Below are 24,502 nucleotides of genomic sequence, written 5' to 3' on the forward strand. Positions count from 1 at the left end.
GTTTGTCAAAAGCCTTCAGAAAGTTGTTTCATCCGTCTCCTGTAACTGGGCAGAGTATAGGAGCTCAGTCAATCAGTGGACTGCCTGGGGACAAAGGGATTGGATATGCGCGATCCCGCGAGCGCGCCTTTCCTTATTTTTCTTCTGGAATGAATACGCTATTGTCTGGTTGGAATATTATTGCATTTGTGCATTAAAAATACCATAAAGATTGATTTTAAACAACGTTTGACATGCTTCTAATAACGGTAATGGAACATTTTGACTTTTCGTCTCTGGTACCACGCTCGCGCGTTATGCCTTTGGATAGTGCTCTGTACGCACAAACAAAACGGAGGTATTTGGACATAAATATGGATTATTTCGAACAAAAACAACATTTCTTGTGGAAGTAGCAGTCCTGGGAGTGCATTCTGACGAAGATCAGCAAAGGTAAGAGAATATTTATGATACTAATTCTGAGTTTAGGTGACCCCAGAACTTGGCGGGTGTCTGTATAGCTTGCTTTGATGGCGAGCTATGTACTCAGAATATTGAAAAATGTGCTTTCGCCGAAAAGCTATTTTAAAATCTGACACAGCGGTTGCATAAAGGAGTACTGTATCTATAATTCTTAAAATAATTGTTATGTATTTTGTCAACGTTTATGATGAGTATTTTTGTAAATTGATGTGCACAATCACCGGACGTTTTGGTGGGAATACCTTTTCTGAACATCACGCGCCAATGTAAAATGCTGTTTTTGGATATAAATATGAACTTTATCGAACAAAACATACATGTATTGTGTAACATGATGTCCTAGGAGTGTCATCTGATGAAGATCGTCAAAGGTTAGTGCTTCATTTAGCTGTGTTTTGTGTTTTTGTGACATATATCCTTGCTTGGAAAATGGCTGTGTGGTTATTTTTGTCTATGTACTCTCCTAACATAATGTAATGTTTTGCTTTCACTGTAAAGCCTTTTTGAAATTGGACAATGTGGTTACATTAAGGAGAAGTGCATCTTTAAAATGGTGTAAAATAGTCGTATGTTTGAGAAATTTGAATGATGAGATTTTGTTGTTTTGAATTTGCCACCCTGATATTTCACTGGCGTCCCATGTAGCCCAAAGAAGTTAATGTGAATGCAGAAAACACATACTGTAGCTGATACTGCGGATCGCTTCTAGTTCCAATGTTTGGAGGGAATCATTGTTTTGATTACTTTCCCCTAAATCAGGCACTCCATTAATTCCAGGTCTGGTCTCTAAGTGTGTGTGCTTCAGCCAACTCTTCTGACTATCGCCGTCATATCAACCCCATACTGTATGTCATCATGACATTGATTGTCAGAGAAGTTGTCTGAAGCACATTAAGGTCTAGGACCAGGCTAGTCCTTTCCTTCCATGGTTGAGTCTGCAATGGCATACTAAATAATTCATCTTACTGTGTGCCCCAAATAGCACCCTATTCACAATATAAGGCACTACTTATTTTTTTGTTGTTGAAAAATGTAGTGCACTCCATAGGGAATAGGGTGCCATATGGGACATACGCAATTTCTTTCTAACCTCAAATCAAATCACAATTTATTTGTCACATGCTTCGTAAACTAACAGTGAAATGCGTACTTACTGGCCCTTCCCAACAATGCAGAGAGAAAAATGTAGAAAAATAATAACATGACGAATAAATACACAATGAGGAACGATAACTTGACTATATACATGGGGTACCAGTACCGAGTCAATGTCCAGTGGTACAAGGTAATTGAGGTAGTACAGTACATACAGTACCAGTCAAAAGTTTGGACACACCTACTCATTCAAGGGTTTGTCTTTATTTCTACAATTTTCTACATTGTAGAATAATAGTGAATACATCAAAACTATGAAATAGCACATATGGAATAATGTAGTAACCAAAAAAGTGTGAAACAAATATATTTGAGATTTGAGATTCTTCAAAGTAGCCACCCTTTGTCTTGATGACAGTTGTGCACACTCTTGGCATTCTCTCAACCAGCTTCATGAGGTAGTCACCAAGAATGCATTTCAATGAACAACTGTGCTTTTATAAAAGTAGATTTCTGTAATTTCTTTCATTCTTAATGCATTTGAGCCAATCAGTTGTGTTCTGACAAGGTAGAGGTGGTATACAGAAGATAGCCCTATTTGGTAAAAGACTAAGTCCATATTATGGCAAGAGCAGTTCAAATAAGCAAAGAGAAATGACAGTCCATCATTACTTAAAGACATGAAGGACAGTCAATATGGAACATTTCAAGAACTTTGAAAGTTTCTTCAAGTGCAGTCGCAAAAACCATCAAGCGCTATGATGAAACTGGCTATCATGAGGACCAACACTGGAAAGGAAGACCCAGAATTACTTCTGCTGCAGAGGATAAGTTCATTAGAGTTTCCAGCCTCAGAAATTGCAGCCCAAATAAATGCTTCACTGAGTTCAAGTAACAGACACATCTCAACATCAACTGTTCCTAGGAGACTGCATGAAACAGACCTTCATGGTTGAATTGCAGGTTCCAACTGCCGTGTCTTTGTGAGACACAGAGTAGGTGAACGGATGATCTCCACATGTGTGGTTCCCAACATGAAGCCCAGAGGAGGAGGTGTGATGGTGTGAGGGTGCTTTGCTGATGACACTGTCTGTGATTTATTTAGAATTCAAGCCACTCTTAACCAGCATGGCTACCACGTTATTCTGCAGCGATACGCCAGTGGGACTATCTTTTGTTTTTCTACAGGACAATGACCCAACACACCTCCAGGCTGTGTAAGGGCTATTTGACCAAGGAGGTGATGGAGTGCTTCATCAGATGACCTGGCCTCCACAATCACCTGACCTTAACCCAATTGAGATGGTTTGGGATGAGTTTGACCGCAGAATGAAAAAAAGCAGACAATAAGTGGTCAGCATATGTGGGAACTCCTTCAAGACTGTTGGAAAAACATTCCAGGTGAAGCTGGTTGAGAGAATGCCAAGAGTGTGCTAAGCTGTCATCAAGGCAAAGAGTGGCTATTTTGAAGAATCTCAAATATAAAATATATTTTGATTTGTTTAACACTTTTTTGTGTTGATTCCATATGTGCTATTTCATAGTTTTGGTGTCTTCACTATTATTCTACAATGTAGAAAACAGTAAAAATAAAGAAAAACCCTTGAATAAGTAGGTACTGTATAGGTTGGTATAAAGTGACTAGGCAACAGGATAGATAATAAACAGTAGCAGCAGCATATGTGACGAGTCAAAAGAGTTGTGCAAGTAGGGTCAACGCAGATAGTCCGGGTAGCTACTTGGTTAACTTTTTAGTAGTCTAATGGTTTGGGGGTAGAAGCTTTTCAGGGTCCTGTTGGTTCCAGACTTGGTGCATCAGTACCGCTTACCGTGCGGTAGCGGAGAGAACAGTTTATTACTTGGGTGGCTAGAGTCTTTGACAATTTTTAGGGCCAGCCTCTTATACTGTATAGAGGTCCTGGATGGCTGGGTGCTCGGTCCCAGTGATGTACTGCAGGGTACGCATTACCCTCTGTAGCTCCTTGTGGTCGGTTGCCAAGCAGTTGCCATACCAAGCGGTGATGCATTCAGTCAAGATGATCTCCTTCAACGTCATCAAGACAAAGCTGATCATGGACTACAGGAAACGGAGGGCCGAGCACGCCACCATCTACATCACCGGGGCTGTAGAGGGTTGAGATCTACAAGCTCCTCTGTGTCTACGCCAAAAAGGAATTAACATGGTCCACACACACAAACACACGACAATGTCTCTTCCCCTTCAGGAGGCTGAAAAGATTTGTCATGGGCCCTCAGATCTTCAAAAAGTTCTACAGCTCTTCTTTGTTCAAGTGGCCCAAAAAAAACACTTACATTTACCGTGCCCATATTAGGATAGCCTCAATCTCAGCAGGATTTTATGTTCTCCTGAGATTGAGGCTGTCCTATTATGGGCAACATAAGTATTCAATACATAACATATCGACAAGCCTGTTTTTAGACTTACAGTAACACAGATATCTTCTGTGAAAGTTCACCATCAGTACATTTTCTTTGAGAATTTCATTTTCTGTGTTTTGGGGTTTGCATCTGAAATACATCCCGAAAAACGTAGATATAATGTGAAAAACATGTTGAATATTTCATAGAGTTGCCGATACTCTGCTAATGTATCCAACCGCTGCAGTGACAATGAATCTTATTGGAGTCCCTGCTCCCGCACATTGATATTCTATTGAGGTTTGCTTATTTTATCCAGGGGAGATCATTGCATTGTAATAGATTGATCCCGTTGGACAGTTTAAAGGCGGCCAAATGCAGCCGTTTTTATAGCAATATCAAATCATTTCTGGGTAACAATTAAGTACATTGCTGTAACAGTGTTCCATTAAAATGGGCAAAAATTGCTTTTTATCTTCAAGGAAGAATCTTTCTGGGAGTGGTCTGAGTGGGGAGGGGAAAACTGAAAACTAGCTGTTCTAGGCAGAGAGGTTTGGAACTCTCTTTGTTATTGGTCTATAAACCAATTAACCACATGGTGACGTCAACATGGAAAGCCGAAACACGCCCCCATGCAAACCTGCTGGTTAGATTGTACTTTCAACCAGTCAACATGGAAAGCCGAAACACGCCCCCATGCAAACCTGCTGATTAGATTGTACTTTCAACCAGCAAATATCAGGAATAACACTGATCAAACTTATTCACACTTCTACAATATTAGTTTCATCAGCTGTTTTACAATATGATACAAGAAATATGGGGAAAACAGATTTTTGACTGCACTGGGCTTTTAAACAGACAATATCAGGCTCTAGCATGTTGCTATGGAAATCACAGGTAGAGCTTCACCTTCTTAGTCAAAGTTAGACTAAAGGCAGTGAGTTTTAACTGCAATTGTTACGCCACATTAAATATGCAGAACTCAACAGAACGACCAGAATCTAGCCTGGTTATGTGTCACATCATTAGCAAGCTGAAGTTCTTTCTCTTCTCTGACATTCTCTGTGGTCAATTACTGCATATTGTCTTCTCCCCTGAATAATTTTAAGACACTTCCCTTTGTGAAGTCTTAAGCTGGAAAGCCATACCAGGCTGAGACAGAGAAGGTATGCATAATTCATACAAGCTCAATTAGTCAATGTCAACCAAATGTGCCTGGGAAATGTGGCAAAAAAATGCAGATTCAAATGCAGGTTAAAAAGATTGGTTTAAAAAGAAGTCGTCCTGATACTAAATTCATATCACAGTATGGTCGTACATTGATGACACTATTAGATTCAAACACAATTGTCCCATGGACAAAATTGTCTTAGGACTTCATTCCTTTAACATGTAATATCCGTACAATGCTGTCTCAGATATTAGGGGAGTTGAAAGGAGGGGGTTGCATGTTTAATTAGACTACTCTCTACTCTGTTACTCTGTGACGTTTCACAAAGTTCATCCACCTGACTGATTTTCCTTTACCAGGAGAGTGGAGGCTATGATGATCAAAACCATCCTTTCTACCAAAGCAGTCTGATGAGAAAGTAACCATTTATATTTTACACTCAAGGAAACACATCATATTTCCTTCCGGGAACATTAAGCCTATTTTATTTCCCAAATTAGTATTTCAACACTCAGATCTGCATTGTTTGTTGTTATCTCATTGCATCTAAATAGACTATTACCTGATTTTCCCTTTCTGTAGATATACCTACGATTCAACCTAAGATTAGTTCCAGTCTGTCTCTGCTCGTTTTGATCCCCCAATTGTCTTGTTACTTTGAATAAGAGTGCTTCCCAAATGGCATCCTATTCCCTTTATAGTGCACTGCTTTTTACCAGTGCCCTACAGGCCCGGGTCAAAACTAGTACACTATATCGGGAATAGGGTGCCATTTGGGAAGCAGACCCAGCTATTGTTAATGTTAAAACAGATGGCTGAGCAAAATCCATTTTTACAATCAGCCACTTCGATTGGACTCCTCGCTTATGGTGGCGGAAATTATAGGTTGACCTTCATGAGAGATAAATGAGCCTATGAACATTGTATTAATCCCATTGGCCAGCAGTGACTACAGCTGGACCCTAGCCATGATCTTTATAAAAAGCTGTTTTCGCAGCGCCAAGGTACACTCAAGACAAAGAGCAGAGATTGTGTATACATTGATTGTAGAAAGCGGTCTGTTTTTCCTCCAGGCACATATGTACAATAGCGTGCTCTGATGCACACACACACGCACTCTCACACGTAAGCATGCGTGCGCACACACTCACACACACACACACACACACACATATACACACACAGAGTTTGTTATGTTGACATGTGCTCCATTCAGTCAGAATGCCAAGAGCTTTTCTCACCCATACGTGCTCAGTGGTGTGTATTCATTTGGAAATGTAATGTTCTCAACAAAATACCAGCGACATACAACGATTCTTCATTCATCCTTTATTAAACTAAGTCTGGTTGCATGTTAGCTGGGCATCATGCACTACTTTAAATCCAAAAGTACAAAAAAAAACACCTTTTGGTCTCATTTCCTTTTGGCAAATTTCTCTATCTAGAGATGGATACATTATACCCATTCTCTTCATCTTTGTTGATTCCCGTGGGCCATACCCTCCGTGAACTAATCAATGCTATAGCGTGCTTGATCAACCCCGGTTACGGTATCTGGTCCAGTAATTGAAACTCCCAAAGTTCCACCAGGATAAACAGTTGGTCAGGTCATGATCCAAGTGCTTTGAGCCTGAACTTCTGCCTCACATTCAGCTCTTAAAGCCACAATGCTTCGTTTGTTTTTCAGTCAATGGCAGCCCCACCACTTGGTTTCCTGTCAATCTAAGGGATGTGGTTGGAGGGATGTAGAAATTGCAGTTTGCACCTTTCAAAATGTTCTGTTTCCACATTCTCTGAATATGTGCACAGTCTGTTTGTTATCGTGAGGACTGGGGATGTTTTGTAAATCCAAGATGGTGGGCAATTAAATGATTAGACGATCACCTTGGATTATGTCGATAATTAGCCCTCCTGTAAGGGATAGTGTTGGAGTCTAGCTAACAAGGTCCAATTTCATTACAGCAATGATGGACCGCCAAATAACACGGAGGTTGCTCGGGTGGCGGACTCTTTGGTGAATAATCCTGGGTTTGGGACTCGCTGCATGGCCAACAACCCGATACCGTAAGTATGACCAGCGGCCATTTTAACACACCTGTCCCTCAATCCACAGATTATTACTACATTTGTTTTGTTTGCAGTGTTTCTCCTGTTTCAAATGTTCTTGCACAGCATGACAATAGCTACATTGTCCAGGAAGTACAAGAGGCTTCTAAACAGCTTCTATCCCTAAGCCATAAGACTCCTGAACATTCGAAAGGATTGCATACCCTCTGATATGCTTGGTGTAAATGTTCCCACATTGTTTCCTTGTCTGTCATTCCTTCAGATCGCCACCGGTGCATTTTGGGTGGGGGCTATGGGTCGATTTGAAATTGGGCAAACATCTCCCCCATTGGCACATTGCTCACCTCAATAAGACAATAAACATGTTGTTTTGACCAAATCTAAAGCTGGTTGATTTGGAATTGGATCAAAGTATGGCCCATTGGCATGTTTTTATAAAAATTATGTTTTGACCGAATCTGAAGTTGAATATCTCATGGAGGATAATTCTTTGAGAGACAAAGTTCAGTTTTATTCTTACATGTTCTAACACAATATCCATGCGGTAAAGTAAATCATTGACTTAATCCAACCATGGAATAAGATTCTTCAAATATTAATTGCATACGACTGAAGGCATTTACAATGTATCGTATAATACATGAATAAACATAATACATTATTCACGGCTTCATTCTAACTTATATACCACCATTTATTTTATATTCATTTGTTCTGGGGTTCCCAGAGGTGAATGATGTTTGTATTGTGTAGATTTGCCTTGTTTTTTTACGGTTAGGGGTTGAAATAATGTTGACAATAGTAAGTACCCCTGATATCCTATATCTGCTCTATCTTCTCTCTGTCAAGCCTGATCAGGTTCAACATGCTTTATCAAGCTGTTCTGCTTCCCTAATTCTTCAGCTGCTTATTGAAACATGCTACATTACCTCCATGTTTTAGATTAGGAGACTTGTATGCTGTAGCTGTGTTGATAACGTGATTTATTATCTACGTTTAGAAAGAGCTTGACCTAAAACGGGTATTATATGAGAATGGCATGTCTTTCTGAGGATAACTGCTGAGAATTCTTCTGCCGAAGTACCATTTTTCCTATTCGGATGTATTCTTTATTGAATTATGCTGGTTTCTTATGAAGGTTAGCAAATGGATTCTCATGTTTCATCATTATCATTGTTGTTTTACCCCTTTTTCTCCAGAAATCTCCCATGTGTCCCGAATGATTCTAAGTGGTTCACTCCCACAGTGGATCCCTCTATCAGCAACATCTTCATCAACGGAAACTGGAGCATGGCCAACCCTTCCCCTAACTGCCAGTGCAGCACTCCTCAAAAGACCACCATGTTGCCAGATTGCCCACCTGGAGCCGGTGGGCTGCCTCCCCCTCAGGTTAGTCCACAATCTGGCAACCCCAGGTCTCCCTGTAACATAACGATTTACAATAGCAGTACTAGACCTCTGGCCTGAAATGTGTGCTGATCTGGCAACCTGCGTTGGACCTGAAGTCTTGTGTTAGCTCCCCGAACGAATGCCTAAGCTTTAGCTCTGCCAGCTCAAGAGGGCAGGCTTCCAACCCCAGACAAAATTGGTGCAGTGACCCAGGTGCAGTGAGGAGGAGGTCAAAGGGGGGTGAAGTGTAACATAGTTGGTTCAGTGTGTTATGTCTCTAGTGTCCGGCAATGGCAATGCAGGGGTTTCTGTTGTGAAACCATGTTTCCCAGGGTAACCCTCTTTCTTGGGGTAATACTGATTGAATGCTCTGTCTCCCCATTGTAATATATACACCTTACCAATCAATCAATTTAATCCAACAGGACAATACATTATGATCATTAACCACAGTTACTATATTACAAGGGTCAACCAGAGTATTCATATCCAACACCCAATATATGCCCATATGGGAACATGTATCCAGTGAATTTGGACATTGTTTTATGACATTAATGTTACTATTGTCTCATGTCTTCCACAATAGCCTTATGGCTGGTCTTAAGACAAAAATGTATGTTGAGATAATGCGTCTCATCACTCTTTTTTTGGCAACCCGTGAACTCTGACCTCTCGTAGACCAACCCTTGGAGAGCAGGTACGGGTTAGCACTGAGCTTGCTGATGTCCACCCCCTCCCCTATAACGTCCAAGACCTGAGCTTTGTCTGTCTCCTGGAAATCAATGGCAATGTTTTATAAGCTATTACCCTATCAACATACATGGCCAAATGCAGGAGGGCCAATGTTCCTGAGCTGACCTCTGGATTCTTAATCCTGGCTGGGATAGATGGGAGGTCCTCATGGTCACCGGGCTTGGGGCTCTTTCCCCCTAGAACCATTACATGGCCTAAATGGATTGCTCCAAACGTACACTGTAAAACCGGATAAGTTCTCTACATAAAAAACACTAATTCAATTAAATCAATATGGTGAAGTGAGCACAACAATCTTCTTAAGTCAAAGTCTACTTAATAAGTATATAGCTGCAGTCAGTGTCGGTCAGTGAGGGAGGATGTTAATCTCATTTCTATTACAGCATATTGGATGACTGTCATTCATATACCATTCACACAGCTCAATGTAACATCAACAGGTTTAGGCTACTACATGATACTCACATTTTTCATATACACATCATGAGGTTACTACAACCTAGCCTATGAATTCAAGTTTTCAACATAGGTGCACAGGTCGAGAGAAAAAATGGAGTAATCAAGGTGACAGACAGTGACACATTCATTACTGCCTTGCACACTCTTGCCTGCATCTAGCTGATCTAGCGTGTAATCATTAGTCCAACAGTTGCAAACGAGAGTTTCAATGATCAAATTCAGGTTTGTATATCCCTGCTTTGTTCCGTTTGCTTCCTTTTAAGAAACGTTTTTCAATAGAATCGGTACAATGAATACACACCTGATCACACGCAAACACAGTTCACTTTCATAGCAGCCCCATACAAACAGCATGATCATTTTGCTCGTTGTTTAATTCCTTCTCGCATCTACGCACTGTCCTCCTCTCACCTTTTCCTATGCTTGTGTGCTTCAGTGCAGTGACCATGCAAAAAATCCTTCCCAAGCCACACCTTCATATCATATCCGCTACACACAGCCGACATTGTTGTGACCATATTAACTAACATCATAGTCAACATAGCTACTATAACTAACGCATTAGTAAACCCGCTACAATCATGCAGTCAGCAAACAGTTCAGCAGTTACACCGGCGGGCAATTAATTAATAAAACCAAAAGCTTACTTTGACTTGGAAGAGTTCCAGAGTTGGATAGCCATAGCCAGCTAGCTAACATAGCATCCCTCTCTGTTTGGGCTGGGTGTTTGAGTAGGCTAAACTAGCTTGCTGCATTCTCTAGCTACTGTAAGTGAAAGTGAAAAAAAATACAACACTCTCACTCGCTCTTGCTTCTCTTTTAAATTTAAAGAAATGCATTTGTTCAAAACTGTTCAACTATTGTCTTTCTCATTGAGTTAACTACTCACCACATTTTGTGCACTGCAGTGTAGACAGAGAATTACTAGAATGGACAAAGCTCCTCAGACCATTTCAATTTGACTGGATAGACGGAAGCAGTCATCGTGTGGGTTATCGGTCCACTCAATATGGCCGCCGGTCCACTCAATCACAGAACATTTACTTGAAGGGGAAATGCCATTCCATGGCTCCAATATCTTGAATGGTAATGAAAAAGCTAGACATTGATGGACAGGTGCATTCTAACTTTTATTGGAAATGGCTTTTGGTGTTTACACAAGGTTTGTTCTCTGCCAGTGCATTATGGGTTATTATTTGAGGTATGTGAGATGAGAGTCTGAGTGTGCCAAGTGATCTTGGAAACATATCTATCATAAAGATGGTAGATTATAGTCCATTACAGGACCAGAGGGAAATGTGTCTGCATACATAATGCTTTTTGTTACATTCTAGGGTCGTTCATGCTTGGCTCATTGACAGTTGTTCATGTCTTGACATGAGCTGTTTCTGTTCTGCTGGGTTTTAGGAAACCAAATAATTTTCTAAGAAAATATGTTCCGCTCCCGCAAATGGTTTAAGTGCAATGACAAAAAGTTAAAGGGAATGAATGTACCCCTGAATAATGAACTCATGATCTAAATCAATCCCGGTTATAGGGCACACAAAAAGTTATAATAATGTATAAAGTTTCGCAAATGATCAAAAGCACTGAAAGTCAGTATACAGTACCCAGTGGTTTGATTGACTGATTATTTTCCTTTTTTTCTTGGTGTCTTGGCATGTAAATAGAAAGTCAATATCCCACATTTACACACAAAAACTAAAACCAGTCCTTTGAGTCGTGCTTTTCAAGACACAAACATCTACGAATCCCAATACTACTAGATGGGGTAGTCATGACATTCACTGTTTTGATTCTGGGGGCTTTGTATTGACAGCCACATCGTTTTCTTCCCTCAGACAGAAATACCACCTGTCTATTTTGTCAATCAACTCCTGGTTTGATGTGCCTGTCCAAATCCCAGCTGGGAGATATCTGTGGACACTCCTTGAGACTGAGGACAAACACTCTACTGGTGAGGAGGCGTGAGGTTGATTTGATAGGTGATCGACAGAGTTAGTCACCCACCTGAATGGTACATTCAACAGTTGATCAAAGACCAAAATAGGGTGATAAATCAAATACAGTGGATGAATAAATTTACATTCTTGTCAGAGAAGATGTAAGGAGTGACACTTTATCCCTGCAGCGCTATGCGAAGGTGTGATGCCTTTTGACATGTATTTGCAGACAGTGTTTTGACTTGCACAGACATTGTGAAAAGTTCCTCTGTTTTTCACCCTTCTTTCCCCTCTCTTTTACCCCCTCCTGTTCTTAGAGGAACTTGAATGTCTAAGAGGCGGATATAGTACTGACACAGTTTCCAAACAAATATCCAAAAGCACAGTCTGACAAATCTGAGATCATTTGGTTCTGTGGAGCTTGTGAGGGAGATGACTGTTTTTTTCTGCTTGGCGTCACGTTCTGAAGTACAGATGTAGGATCTTAATGTGATCACCCTGTGGCACGAGATTTAAGATTTAAAAAGGCTTCTGATATTTGTAATTTCCCCTTTTACATTTCAGACTTGATTTTCCCTTATATCAAATGTATCAACTCCTACAAAAATATCCATTAATTATAATCCACATAATAATTCACATTTTGTCATGCTGCAAGATTATTTTCCTGCTGTAGCAAACTGGCTCAAATTAAAACCCTACATCTGTATCGCATAAACTTGGAATGAATATTTAGATGTTTGACTGTGAAGCCTTTGAATATTTTTCTAAGATTGCTAATTGGGATGTTTGACAAAATCTTGGCAAAGAGGACCTCTTATACACACACACACACGGAGACAGACGGAGACAGACGGAGACAGACGGAGACAGACAGTCAGACGGAGACAGACAGTCAGACGGAGACAGACAGTCAGACGGAGACAGACAGGCAGGCAGGCAGGCAGGCAGGCAGGCAGGCAGGCAGGCAGGCAGACAGACGGAGACAGGCGGACAGACACATGAGAGAGGCTGGAAGTAGCACATAGTAGGTCACAGAGCAGGGCCCCTGAAGCAGGTTAGAGTTTAAATGCCAGTACCTGAGGTTCTGATATTAGCAACCCAACCTGCCCAACCTGTGTGTTTGTGAATGCCAATGTGTATGCATGCATGTGTGTTAGTGTGTACACATTTCTGTCTGCTGAGTCCTCTCAGACAGACAGTAAGAGGCCCTTGAAAGCCAAAGGCTTCCCCTAACCACAGCCCATGCTGTTTGGTGATAATACCCTTTTTAAAGACGCACGGCTCATCCCCAGTCCTCATCTCTTCCCCCCATCCTTCTGTCCTTCCAAGAGCTCATTTATAGCGATGGACTATCACAAGACGTCCGCCGTTGCCGGATATATAATGCCTCGTTGAGCTTGTGCGAGCCTCACTGTGTACCTCCACATCCTGTGACAAAGCAGGGCCTATTTGAAGTCGGGGTTGGAAAAAGGTATTATGGGATATGGATTGTTGTCGAGACAGTCGGACGAAAGGAATACCCTTTGTGTGGCCTTTCTTATTCTGACACATGGATGTTCCGGATCTCGACGAGGTTATCAAGGTGAGACGTGCTGTTGGATACATTACACGAGTCTCTCTCTCCTTCTCAATTTTTTTCCGTCCCTTCTCTAAGATCACTGTATTTTGATTGTATCTCTTTCTGCCACTCTTCCCTTCACATGGTGTTGTTCAAACACAAGCGTTCAATGGTATTTGGGGAATTTTTGGAATACGTTGGATGATGTTGGACCATATAATCCATGCCTTTAATGAGCATGGAACATTAATGCCACGTGTAGGCCTGATGAACAAGTCAAACGGATGAATGTTACATTTCCTACCGGCAAGACATGAGAACGTCTACTTCATTCTCCTCTAGCAGAGCTAAATGACTCATCAGTTGTATGACACAAGAATGCTTTCATTGTGATTTGTCGCATGCTGTCTAAAACAGCAGTCCTATTGGAACATACAGTATTTTACCCACATATCTTGTACGTCATTCTGAAGGAAGATGACATTCCACGCCATCTGCCCTTGTGAGTTCAGAGGAATAAGCTATACTACTCTTCAGATTTGGGAGAAAGAGGTACAGACATGAAACATATAAAGATAGATGCACTTGTCGCAGAGTGAATCCCACCCCCGCGCGCACACACACACACACACACACACACACTGGCACATGCACACACTCTGGCACTGACCATGCACAGTCGTGGCCAAAAGTTTTGAGAATGACACAAATATTAATTTTCACAAAGTCTGCTGCCTCAGTTTTTATGATGGCAATTTGCATATACTCCAGAATGTTATGAAGAGTGATCAGATGAATTGCAATTAATTGCAAAGTCCCTCGTTGCCATGCAAATGAACTGAATCCCCCAAAAAAACATTTCCACTGCATTTCAGCCCTGCCACAAAAGGACCAGCTGACATCATGTCAGTGATTCGCTCGTTAACACAGGTGTGAGTGTTGACGAGGACAAGGCTGGAGATCACTCTGTCATGCTGATTGAGTTCGAATAACAGACTGGAAGCTTCAATGGGAGGGTGGTGCTTGGAATCATTGTTCTTCCTCTGTCAAACATGGTTACCTGCAAGGAAACACATGCCGTCATCATTGCTTTGCACAAAAAGGGCTTCACAGGCAAGGATATTGCTGCCAGTAAGATTGAACCTAAATCAACCATTTATCGGATCATCAAGAATTTCAAGGAGAGTGGTTCAATTGTTGTGAAGATGGCTTCAGGGCGCCCCAGAAAGTCCAGCAAGCGCCAGGACTGTCTCCTAAAGTTGATTCAGCTGCGGGATCGGGGCACCACCAGTACAGAGCTTTCTCAGGAATGGCAGCAGGCAGGTGTGAATGCATCTGCACGCACAGTGAGGCGAAGACTTTTGGAGGATGGCCTGGTGTCAAGAAGGGCCGCAAAGAAGCCACTTCTCTCCAGGAAAAACATCAAGGACAGACTGATATTCGACAAAAGGTACAGACTGCTGAGGACTGGGGTAAAGTCATTTTCTCTGATGAATCCCCTTTCCGATTGTTTGGGGCATCCGGAAAAAAGCTTGTCCGGAGAAGACAAGGTGAGCGCTACCATCAGTCCTGTGTCATGCCAACAGTAGAGCATCCTGAGACCATTCATGTGTGGGGTTGCTTCTCAGCCAAGGGAGTGGGCTCACTCACAATTTTGCCTAAGAACACAGCCATGAATAAAGAATGGTATCAACACATCCTCCGAGAGCAACTTCTCCCAACCATCCAGGAACAGTTTGGTGACGAACAATGCCTTTTCCAGCATGATGGAGCACCTTGCCATAAGGCAAAAGTGATAAGTGGCTCGGGGAACAAAACATTAATATTTTGGGTCCATGGCCAGGAAACTCCCCAGAACTTAATCCCATTGATAACTTGTGGTCAATCCTCAAGGCAGGTGGACAAACAAAACCCCACAAATTCTGACAAACTCCAAGCATTGATTATGCAAGAATGGGCTGCCATCAGTCAGGATGTGGCCCAGAAGTTAATTGACAGCATGCCAGGGCGGATTGCAGAGGTCTTGAAAAAGAAGGGTCAACACTGCAAACATTGATTCTTTGCATCAACTTCATGTAATTGTTAATAAAAGCCTTTGACACTTGTGAAATGCATGTAATTATACTTCAGTATTCCATAGTAACATCTGACAAAAATATCTAAAGACACTGAAGCAGCAAACTTTGTGAAAATATATATTTGTGTCATTCTCAAAAGTTTTGGCCACGACTGTATACACACACACACACACACACACACACACACACACACACACACACACACACACACACCAACTCAGTGTTAATTTATCAAACAATGAATGCTATAGATCTTACCTGTGTGCCGTAGTCTTGAATGGGGGGGGGGGGGGGGGGCTTGAATTGATTTGTATCTCAGGCAGACCCACCAACAGAAACCCAGAGCATACAGAGAATATATTCCCTTTAAAATTGATTTATTTTCTTTTATCCCTGCTATCCTCCCAATATGCCCTTGAAAATCTGCAGAAAGGAAAGGAAGCGAGAATAAAACAGGCCCACACAGACACAGTAGTTAGTGTGAAATTGTTGTTTCCATGGAAATGGCATGTGACAGTAAGTCTTATTACCAAATCTCAGGTATTGACTCTCATTGGCGATATTTAACCTTCACAGATGAAAAGGCCTCCATTCATGCAAAGGAATTGATAAAGCCGCCGTGCTCTGGGTATTACAATTGATGTCTTTATCATCAGGAGACCGCTCTAACTACAGACTGTTTGCAAATGATTCTCCTCATCTACTGCTGCATAGCCCTGCCGCCATTATCTTTCAAATAAATCATTGAAGTTGTGCATATTTTCTTCATTCAACACCTTTGTGAGTAGAGGTGGGAGTTATTGAAAATGCTTATATCCCAATTCAATGAAATATGCTTTCGGAAGCCTTCAAAAACAACCCTTAATATAGTAACAATAACATATGCCATACATATGCACACATTTTACATATGGGTGGTCCTTGGAATCAAAACCACTAGACAATCCCTTGCAAAAACTATTTTGAATGAATGAAGCACACTTAGTTCACAAAACATGAGTACAGCCAGAGATATTGAAAACTAGGCATTCAAACTTACACTGTTACTGATGTACTCCTGTTTTCTAATTGGCCAGGGGTCCAAATTGGACAAGTTTAAGGGCAACCCTCCCTGTTTCAAATTACTTTTTCGTATTTTTTTTTCTTCAGGGTGTTGTCCTGGCATGGTAATGCATTGTTATTATATTGTACATCAACATTACCAATTTCCATTGTATTACCTGAATAATATGAATCAGAGTTCAGCTTATTGGGAACGGAACCCCTCATTGACCAGCCTAAGCCACTCTATGACGTAAAAATATCTGAAAATAAGCAACACAATGTATTTGCAAGTCCTGCAACCTGGATTCAAGCAGAGAGAACAAACAATTTGGGTTGGCCACATCTTTGCTTCAAGAGATTACTGTTGTTTTATTTTGGCTTTTACCCCCAAGATCCATTTTAGTGTTAAATGACCTGTCCAAACCGGTTCGTTCAACAAGGAAAGGCGTCTTGGAAAACAAAAGTGAAAAGGTTGTGAGGTCACGAGATGAGGCAGATGGTGGAATGAGGCCCAGTAATTTGTTTTAGTTTTTGGGGAGTAAAACTAGGCTCTGCCGCTGATAGTATATCTACAGCGTTGACTTGTAAAGATGGAAATGTCTCTCGCAAACACAGGGAAAACACCCCAGCAGCTTATGTTTGTGTTCTTTTGAACACAGCCTTATGTCAGAGGTTGATCCACACAGCAAGGTGAGGTGTTGTCAATAGATTTTCTTCAAACCAATGTCTGTTGTGCGGTGTGCGAACGAAGGTACTCAAAACAGATTTTGCAGTTCCGAGTTAAGTTGTTTTATGGGTGGCACAAATCATACTTCATTGACAGCATGGCCAATGTTGAATGTTTATCATTTTTAACTAGGAAAAGAGACCCTTAATCTTAGACTTGGGATCACACAGCCACTCCACTGAATAGCAGGCTAATGATTGCTTTGCAATGATTGCAGTTAGCCACTGATTCCTTCCAAACCACTCATTGTTGAATTTGCAATTTCCAATTTGTTGTGTAATATTTATGTCCAATAGCCAATGAGCAACGACACGTTTTAGCTATAATTTATCTTCATATGACAAGGATTAAAAAGGATTTACCAATAGATTGTCGACTTGATTCATGATAATGACTGCTAGCTAAGATTTTGAAAGTATGATGTTGACGTGATCAGTTCAATCGAAGCTACTGGAGATATGTGTTTTGATGTAATTTTATCTGTGGCCAATGACATTGAGCCTTCTTGGATGGGCACTAATGTAACTCCATGGCAGCACCCAAGGGGCTTGAATTTTCTAGCTCTACCCTTAGACTTGGCGGTGACGTAGTGTCCCCATGAGTGACAGAACACTGAGCCAATCATGGCGCAACACTCTGTATTTTCTGCTGGCTTGCCCCACCACCACAGAAAGCCCTGAGCTAGGCTGAAACACCTGCATTTTGGAGCTACCTTACTCAAGAAAACAAAAAAGAGACCATGTTTTTATGCAGCTTTATTAACTTAACTTTATTAACTTTATTAACTTAATATATGTATATTTTTACATTGTTTACAAACTGATATGTGACACATATTAATTAATATGCAAAAGCCCCCCATCCAAATCAGGAAAGCCCCCTCCTCCCCATAAATGTGGCGCTCAAAACAGGTGGGGCTCTGCAAATAACTTACCAGCAGTTACTTTACCAAGACTCAGCTCCACAAACAAGACAGGTGCAGCACTTTTGACGGGAAATTATAATTATAAGTCGTGCCTTTCTGGAAATGGGAATTAAATGTTGTGTCTTTATAAACATAAGAACACACAATTGACTTGATCATAACTGAGCATTTCTGAGAGAATCAACAAACTACATGAGACATACTCTGCCTAGTCCTCCAAAGCTACATACAGCAGATGGCACACATAGTTTAAAGCAGAGCTCTATGTCCCGACGATTGCATTCCGTTGCTGTCTGGTGAAAACCTCTTATCTCCAAAACAAAAACCTTTCAGGAAATTACCATATTTTCCCATTAACGAACATACAATTATGGAACTTCAGAAGCTATTTTGAATACATGTTCTTGTTCTTAGAGTCATGAAATGTTCCAAGTACATCGAGGGGAGTTAATGCTTTCAGTAATTAAAATAAAGAATGCAAATTGACAAAAATGGAGTTTAAAGGTTTTCATCAGACAGCGACGATTTGTTTGTGCCAGGTAAAATTGGACGTTGGTCTTTGAGGTTTGCAACACGAGGCTCACGTAGTTTTAAGCAGAACTCTACATCCAGAAGATTGCATTTGTTTGTGCCAGGTAGAATTGGTAGTTGGTCTTTGAGGTTTCCCAAGATACAGAGGCTATATGCAGAGATTAGTAAGAACACTGCCTACCCTCTTAAGGTCTCTCTAACACTGCAGCATGTCAGCTCAGGTTTGATTACTCTGAGTTTACATATGCCTCTCCTGTTTGCCTCTCCTGTGTGTCATCAACCTGCAGTCATCTGGTCGAGAGCGACAGATGCGTGCGGAATAAGAGATGTCATGTATAGGAAGTGCGGGTAAATAGTTGGGATATATAAGACGTAGATGGCCAATATGCCTTAAAATGACTTATGAAGTCGTGAGCGGCATATGCTCGTGGAATGATTGATGTGAGGTATAGAATGACAAGTGTAGAGAGAGCATTCTATGTACAGTAAATCATCTAGATGAGAAGTGGCTGATGGGAGGAGATACCTGAAAACGTGCTCATTGTTAAGGCTGAAATGGAATAATTGGAAAGGTATCAAATACATCCAACACATGGTTGCTATTTCATTCATTCCATTTCAGCCATTACAATGACGTCCTCCGATATCTATCAATGGAGTTACATAAATAGCTGACACATACGGTGTCCATATTAGGACACACGTCCATGGAATGTTGGAAGAGACCTCACGTTATCTGTGGTTTCGATTGGAGGATGTGGAAATCGGCCAAGGCAATTAGACTCATGCTGGCTGTGAGCTGTACGGTTAAGTCAACTCTCTATCTGTTTGTTTATGCCTGAGTTCCTGCTGCTCGGACAGGAGGCCCAGATTTTTCAGTGGTAAACAGTGTATTGTGCTGTGACTCATCTGCTTCTTCCTGTTACACAACTTCCTTCTTGCTTCACTAGTAGAGAAACTACATTTTCCAGTAGTGTGGAGTTAGTTGAACTACATTTCCCAGTAGTGTGTAGTTAGTTGAACTACATTTCCCAGAAGTGTGGAGTTAGTTGAACTAAGTTTCCAAGTAGTGTGGAGTTAGTTGAACTAAGTTTCCCAGTAGTGTGGAGTTATTTGAACTACATTTCCCAGTAGTGTGGAGTTAGTTGAACTAAGTTTCCCAGTAGTGTGGAGTTAGTTGAACTACGTTTCCCAGTAGTGTGGAGTTAGTTGAACTAAGTTTCCCAGTAGTGTGGAGTTAGTTGAACTACATTTCCCAGTAGTGTACGGTTAAGTTGAACTAAGTTTCCCTGTAGTGTGGAGTTAGTTGAACTACATTTCCCAGTAGTGTAGGGTTAGTTGAACTACATTTCCCAGTAGTGTGGAGTTAGTTGAACTACATTTCCCAGTAGTGTAGGGTTAAGTTAAACTAAGTTTCCCTGTAGTGTGGAGTTAGTGTAACTACATTTCCCAGTAGTGTGGGGTTAGTTGAACTAAGTTTCCCTGTAGTGTGGAGTTAGTTGAACTACATTTCCCAGTAGTGTGGGCTTAGTTGAACTACGTTTCCCTGTAGTGTGGAGTTAGTTGAACTACATTTCCCTGTAGTGTGGAGTTAGTTAAAGTACTTTCAAAATAACATGGTTCGTTTGTAGACAACTAATTTTCTCAACATGTTGTGGGTTAGAGTGTTAAAAGCTCAATCACTACACATTCATCTCATTTGAAGTAGAGTCCTGCTATTACGTATTGCAGACTGCATTTTCTGCAGTTGGCCTGTATCTTCAGTTCAACCAGGGGTGGATTTGGAAAGTCCATCTAACTATCTGACCAAATAAATTCTGGTCAGATAATACAGATTACTGGGCAAGCAGTTGAAAAAAGATGAAAATAAGAACAACATGGAACCCTCCAAATATCTATCTGAGGGACTGGTATCTGAGAGACAGATAGGCACACAAACAAGCTTTTGGAAAAGAACCCCCGGCCTTGCACTTCCCCTCTCCCCTCCTAATCCGCCCCCTCGCCCCAACCAAACTAGGAATTCATTAACAAGCAGACGCCCGTTTGCATACATATCCATGTCATTACTAAACGACATAGAAAATAGGCATACAAACACAACTTATCAGCATGGGGGAGGCTATTTCAACTCATTATGTGGGCAGTGTTGTTTACCATCGGTTAGCGCGATAAGCTAGGAACCCAGTGAAGGGTGGAGAGAACACAACCGGGCAAAAGGGAGTCAGGGTGGGTAGGGGAATGAAGGCGCTTGAGGCTCGGCTTGGGGCGCTCTGGACCCTAATAAGCAGTCTCCATTAGCGTTGCCAAGAAATCCTTCTAATCAGCGTAGTATCCCGACACCAGGAAATAAACTGGGCCAGACAGGAGGGGCTTGCTAGTTGTTAGCACGTGGTGGATGTGACTATGGAGGGTATGTGGAGTGGACGCACACCACAGTGTCGCATCCTCCCTAATTGTGTCTTTGAACGTGCCAATTTATGGAGAGGACGGGCTAATGAGGGCCCTTTGACATTAGCCACAGCTTTGGCTGTATCATAGTGATGGGGAAGGCTCCAACAGGCTCACTATTAGGCTCAGGTTCAGTGTTCTTAGTTGGGTTCCACAGCGCCACGCATATCTGAGTTGTTTATGGTTAGAAATGTGGCTGGTGCCACCATCGTGCAATAATGATTGGAGTGCTTCCACCCTGTTTGTATTAGAATGGTGTGGCCATTGTTTTGGCTGAACTTTTTCGATCATGATCATAGTGCCTGGCTTTCAACGGTAGACATGGCAACCGGTAGTTGGGATTCAGTTTTTTTTTTTTTGTCTTTGATCTCTTTGACATTGTGTTAAAACAAACACCATATTATTCGTCAACAGCTGATTGGATATGTAGATAGGTACAGGTACATTTCAGTGCCCAATCAGTGAATCAGATAGAGGGTTGAAGTACATAGCCTGCCAGACATATATATATATTTTTTTGCACAATACAATATCTGGAGCTTGTATGTATCACCACTGCTGTGTGGCTCAGTTTGTATGGTGAAGCGCTTGCAACGTCAGGGGTTGTGGGTTTAAATCCCGCTACCAAAATGTACGGACGTGGGGTTGTATGTCCCTTTGGATAAATGCGTCTGCTAAGACGGCATGTCGTTGCTATTTTATCCATTGCTTTGAATGCGCCATTTTTTTCTTCATATTTTCCTCTTAAGCAACCTTAGAAGTCTGTACACTTTAGCGAAACGCACATCACATGTCAGTGAGCGCTGGGCTGAAGAGGACGAACGTATCTTAGAAATAATACCATCTCATTATCTTGTATTTCCAGAGGACCCAGAATACAACGGACACACTGCAGGACCTGACGGGGCGGAACATGACAGACTTCCTCTTAAAGACCTACAAGGAAGCAGGGAGAAAAAGGTAATTTTACTTCTTTTACCAGACACTATTATCCAGAGTGGTCATTTTGCATTCACCTATGTGCTTGGTAGAACTTGCGTAACATTCAGATATAATGCCAACAATGCGGCAGGAGATATCTAAGATAACGTGCATAATGTTAAACTCAAGGTCCTATTCATGATAACTAATCTAAGAGTAAAATGAAAGGTTACTGTTTAGTGTGTGTGTGTGTGTGTGTGTGTGTGTGTGTGTGTGTGTGTGTGTGTGTGTGTGTGTGTGTGTGTGTGTTTATTCCTGTGTTTGTGTGTCCATGCGTTTTCATTTCTTATTAAATTGCACTGTGATCTCTGCCCCCACAACTACCACTACCCACCACTCAAGGTATGGAGGGATTTCTGTCGGAGGAGTCAACTCCCAAGTCAGGATGACTGAACCGGAAATAGAAACTGTGATCAGGGATTTGAGGAGCCTATTAAATTCCTCCCAGGTATGCTATGGATATTGGAATCGTGGTAGCCTTTCTGCCGGCCGTGGTACAGCTTGACTACTGAGGGAAAGCGCATTAATTTAATATGTGCCTGTGTGGGAGGAGGATAGACAAGGTACGTTTGCTGCGGTTGAAAGCCAGAAGGGGTCTTTGGAGACCTCAATTCACTGAGGTCCTTGGATGTTGTTTATCTATGTTCAATTATGCATAGACGTAGAAACCAAGGACAAACCCAGCTTATAAACCGGCCTGATAGCTAATGCTAAGCTTGTGCTCTTTGTGAAACATGGACTTGAATCTGCTTGAGTGACTCTTGAATTTCAATACATTACCTTCAAATCGAACTCAGAGGAAAGTTAAAACTCAGATAGACTTTTTGGTGTCCATGGAAACTGGGTATGATGTATTTCAAAAGATGTAGTTCTTCCTCTCTTTCTCCTCAACACACTCAAACAAGTGTACACACTCCCACTCTATCTATCTACTATCTCTCTCTCTCTCTCTCCCTTTCACTTACACTTACACACATACCCTCCCACACACACACATACCCTCCCCTCCTCACACACACACACACACACACACACACACACACACACACACACACACACACACACACACACACACACACACACCGTCCCACACACACACATACTCTCCCACACACACACATACCCTCCCACACACACACACACACACACACACACACCCTCCCACACACACACACACACACACACACATACCCTCCCACACACACACACCCTCCCACACACACGCACACACATACTCTCCCACACACACACACACACATACCCTCCCACACACACACATACCCTCCTACATACACACACCCTCCTACACACACACACACACACACACATACCCTCCAACACGAACACACACATATACCCTCCCACACACACACACACACACACATACCCTCCCACACACACACACACACACACACACACACACACACACACACACACACAGATACCCTCCCACACACACACACACACACACACACACACACACACACACACCCTCCCACACACACACATACCCTCTGCCACACACACACACACACACACACACACACACACACACACACACGCACACACTTATCCTCCCACACACATACCCTCCCACAAACACACACACATACCCTCCCACACACATACCCTCCCACACACATTAAATGTTCAAACCTGTCGAAAGCCCGGACCTCAAACTTCTGTGAGATCAGCAGAATGTTGCCCGCCCTCGGGGCATCTTCCCCATCCTTACCCAGGGCACTTCTCCACGCTCCAGATTCTCTACGCTAACACAACTTTAATTAGTCGCCGCAGTGATGATGTAACTCTAATGGCCGAGCATGAGCCGTTCCCAGCTCTGTGCCTTTCCCTTATTAAAGTGGAAAATTGTCCTTGAGATATGGCTAACTCGCTGACTGTGACTGGGTCCCAAATGGTATCCTATATAGTGCAGTATTTTGGGCCGGGCCAAAATAGGGTGTCATTTAGAACGCAATCTGTGTCTCCTTGGGTTGCAGAAGGAGAGAGAACAGTAGTACTCTGCTTTACCACCTGACTGGGCTGGAAGTTAGCTTTTAAATTCACGTTCATTTTTTGGGGGTGGGTTCCACGGCTGAAATTGAAATGAGACTCAAAGGATTCTGGGATTGATTAAGATGATGGATATAATAACATGGTAGAAACAAAACACACCGTGCTTGAAGACGATTAAGACAGACTAGTAAATAAAGTAGTCAAATGCAGTCAAGTACAGTGTCTTGAGAGCCATACCAAAACAGCTTTTAACATAGGTTGCAACTTGTCACGCACTCGACACAACACGTCGTGCCACAGTCGTGTCACTGGCCATGGCTGTGGTGGCCGGCCGGCTCATTTGCCATACAACCATCACTTTTTTCTCATTTGCCATCACCCTTGAGGAGGAAGTTGTTTCGTAAGGGATTAGCAGCAGTAAACGCTCGCTGTGGTTCCATAATCTCCCTCTGTCTCGCCCGCGGTGA

The 24,502-nt window shown here is 42.0% G+C and overlaps 1 protein-coding gene across 2 annotated transcripts in view; it reads left to right on the forward strand.

Annotated features, from left to right (window-relative positions):
- LOC115194265 (ATP-binding cassette sub-family A member 1) overlaps positions 1 to 24,502 on the forward strand; it is a 220,755-nt gene that overhangs the window by 124,510 nt on the left and 71,743 nt on the right. For both annotated transcript variants that reach the window (XM_029753857.1, XM_029753858.1), the window contains exons 31-34: positions 7,073 to 7,174; positions 8,377 to 8,566; positions 21,904 to 21,998; positions 22,362 to 22,467. In XM_029753857.1, the coding sequence (XP_029609717.1) occupies positions 7,073 to 7,174; positions 8,377 to 8,566; positions 21,904 to 21,998; positions 22,362 to 22,467 (493 nt within the window). The remainder of the gene's footprint in view (positions 1 to 7,072; positions 7,175 to 8,376; positions 8,567 to 21,903; positions 21,999 to 22,361; positions 22,468 to 24,502) is intronic.

This window comes from Salmo trutta, chromosome 5 (genome assembly GCF_901001165.1).
Source record: "Salmo trutta chromosome 5, fSalTru1.1, whole genome shotgun sequence".
Lineage (NCBI taxonomy): Eukaryota > Metazoa > Chordata > Actinopteri > Salmoniformes > Salmonidae > Salmo > Salmo trutta.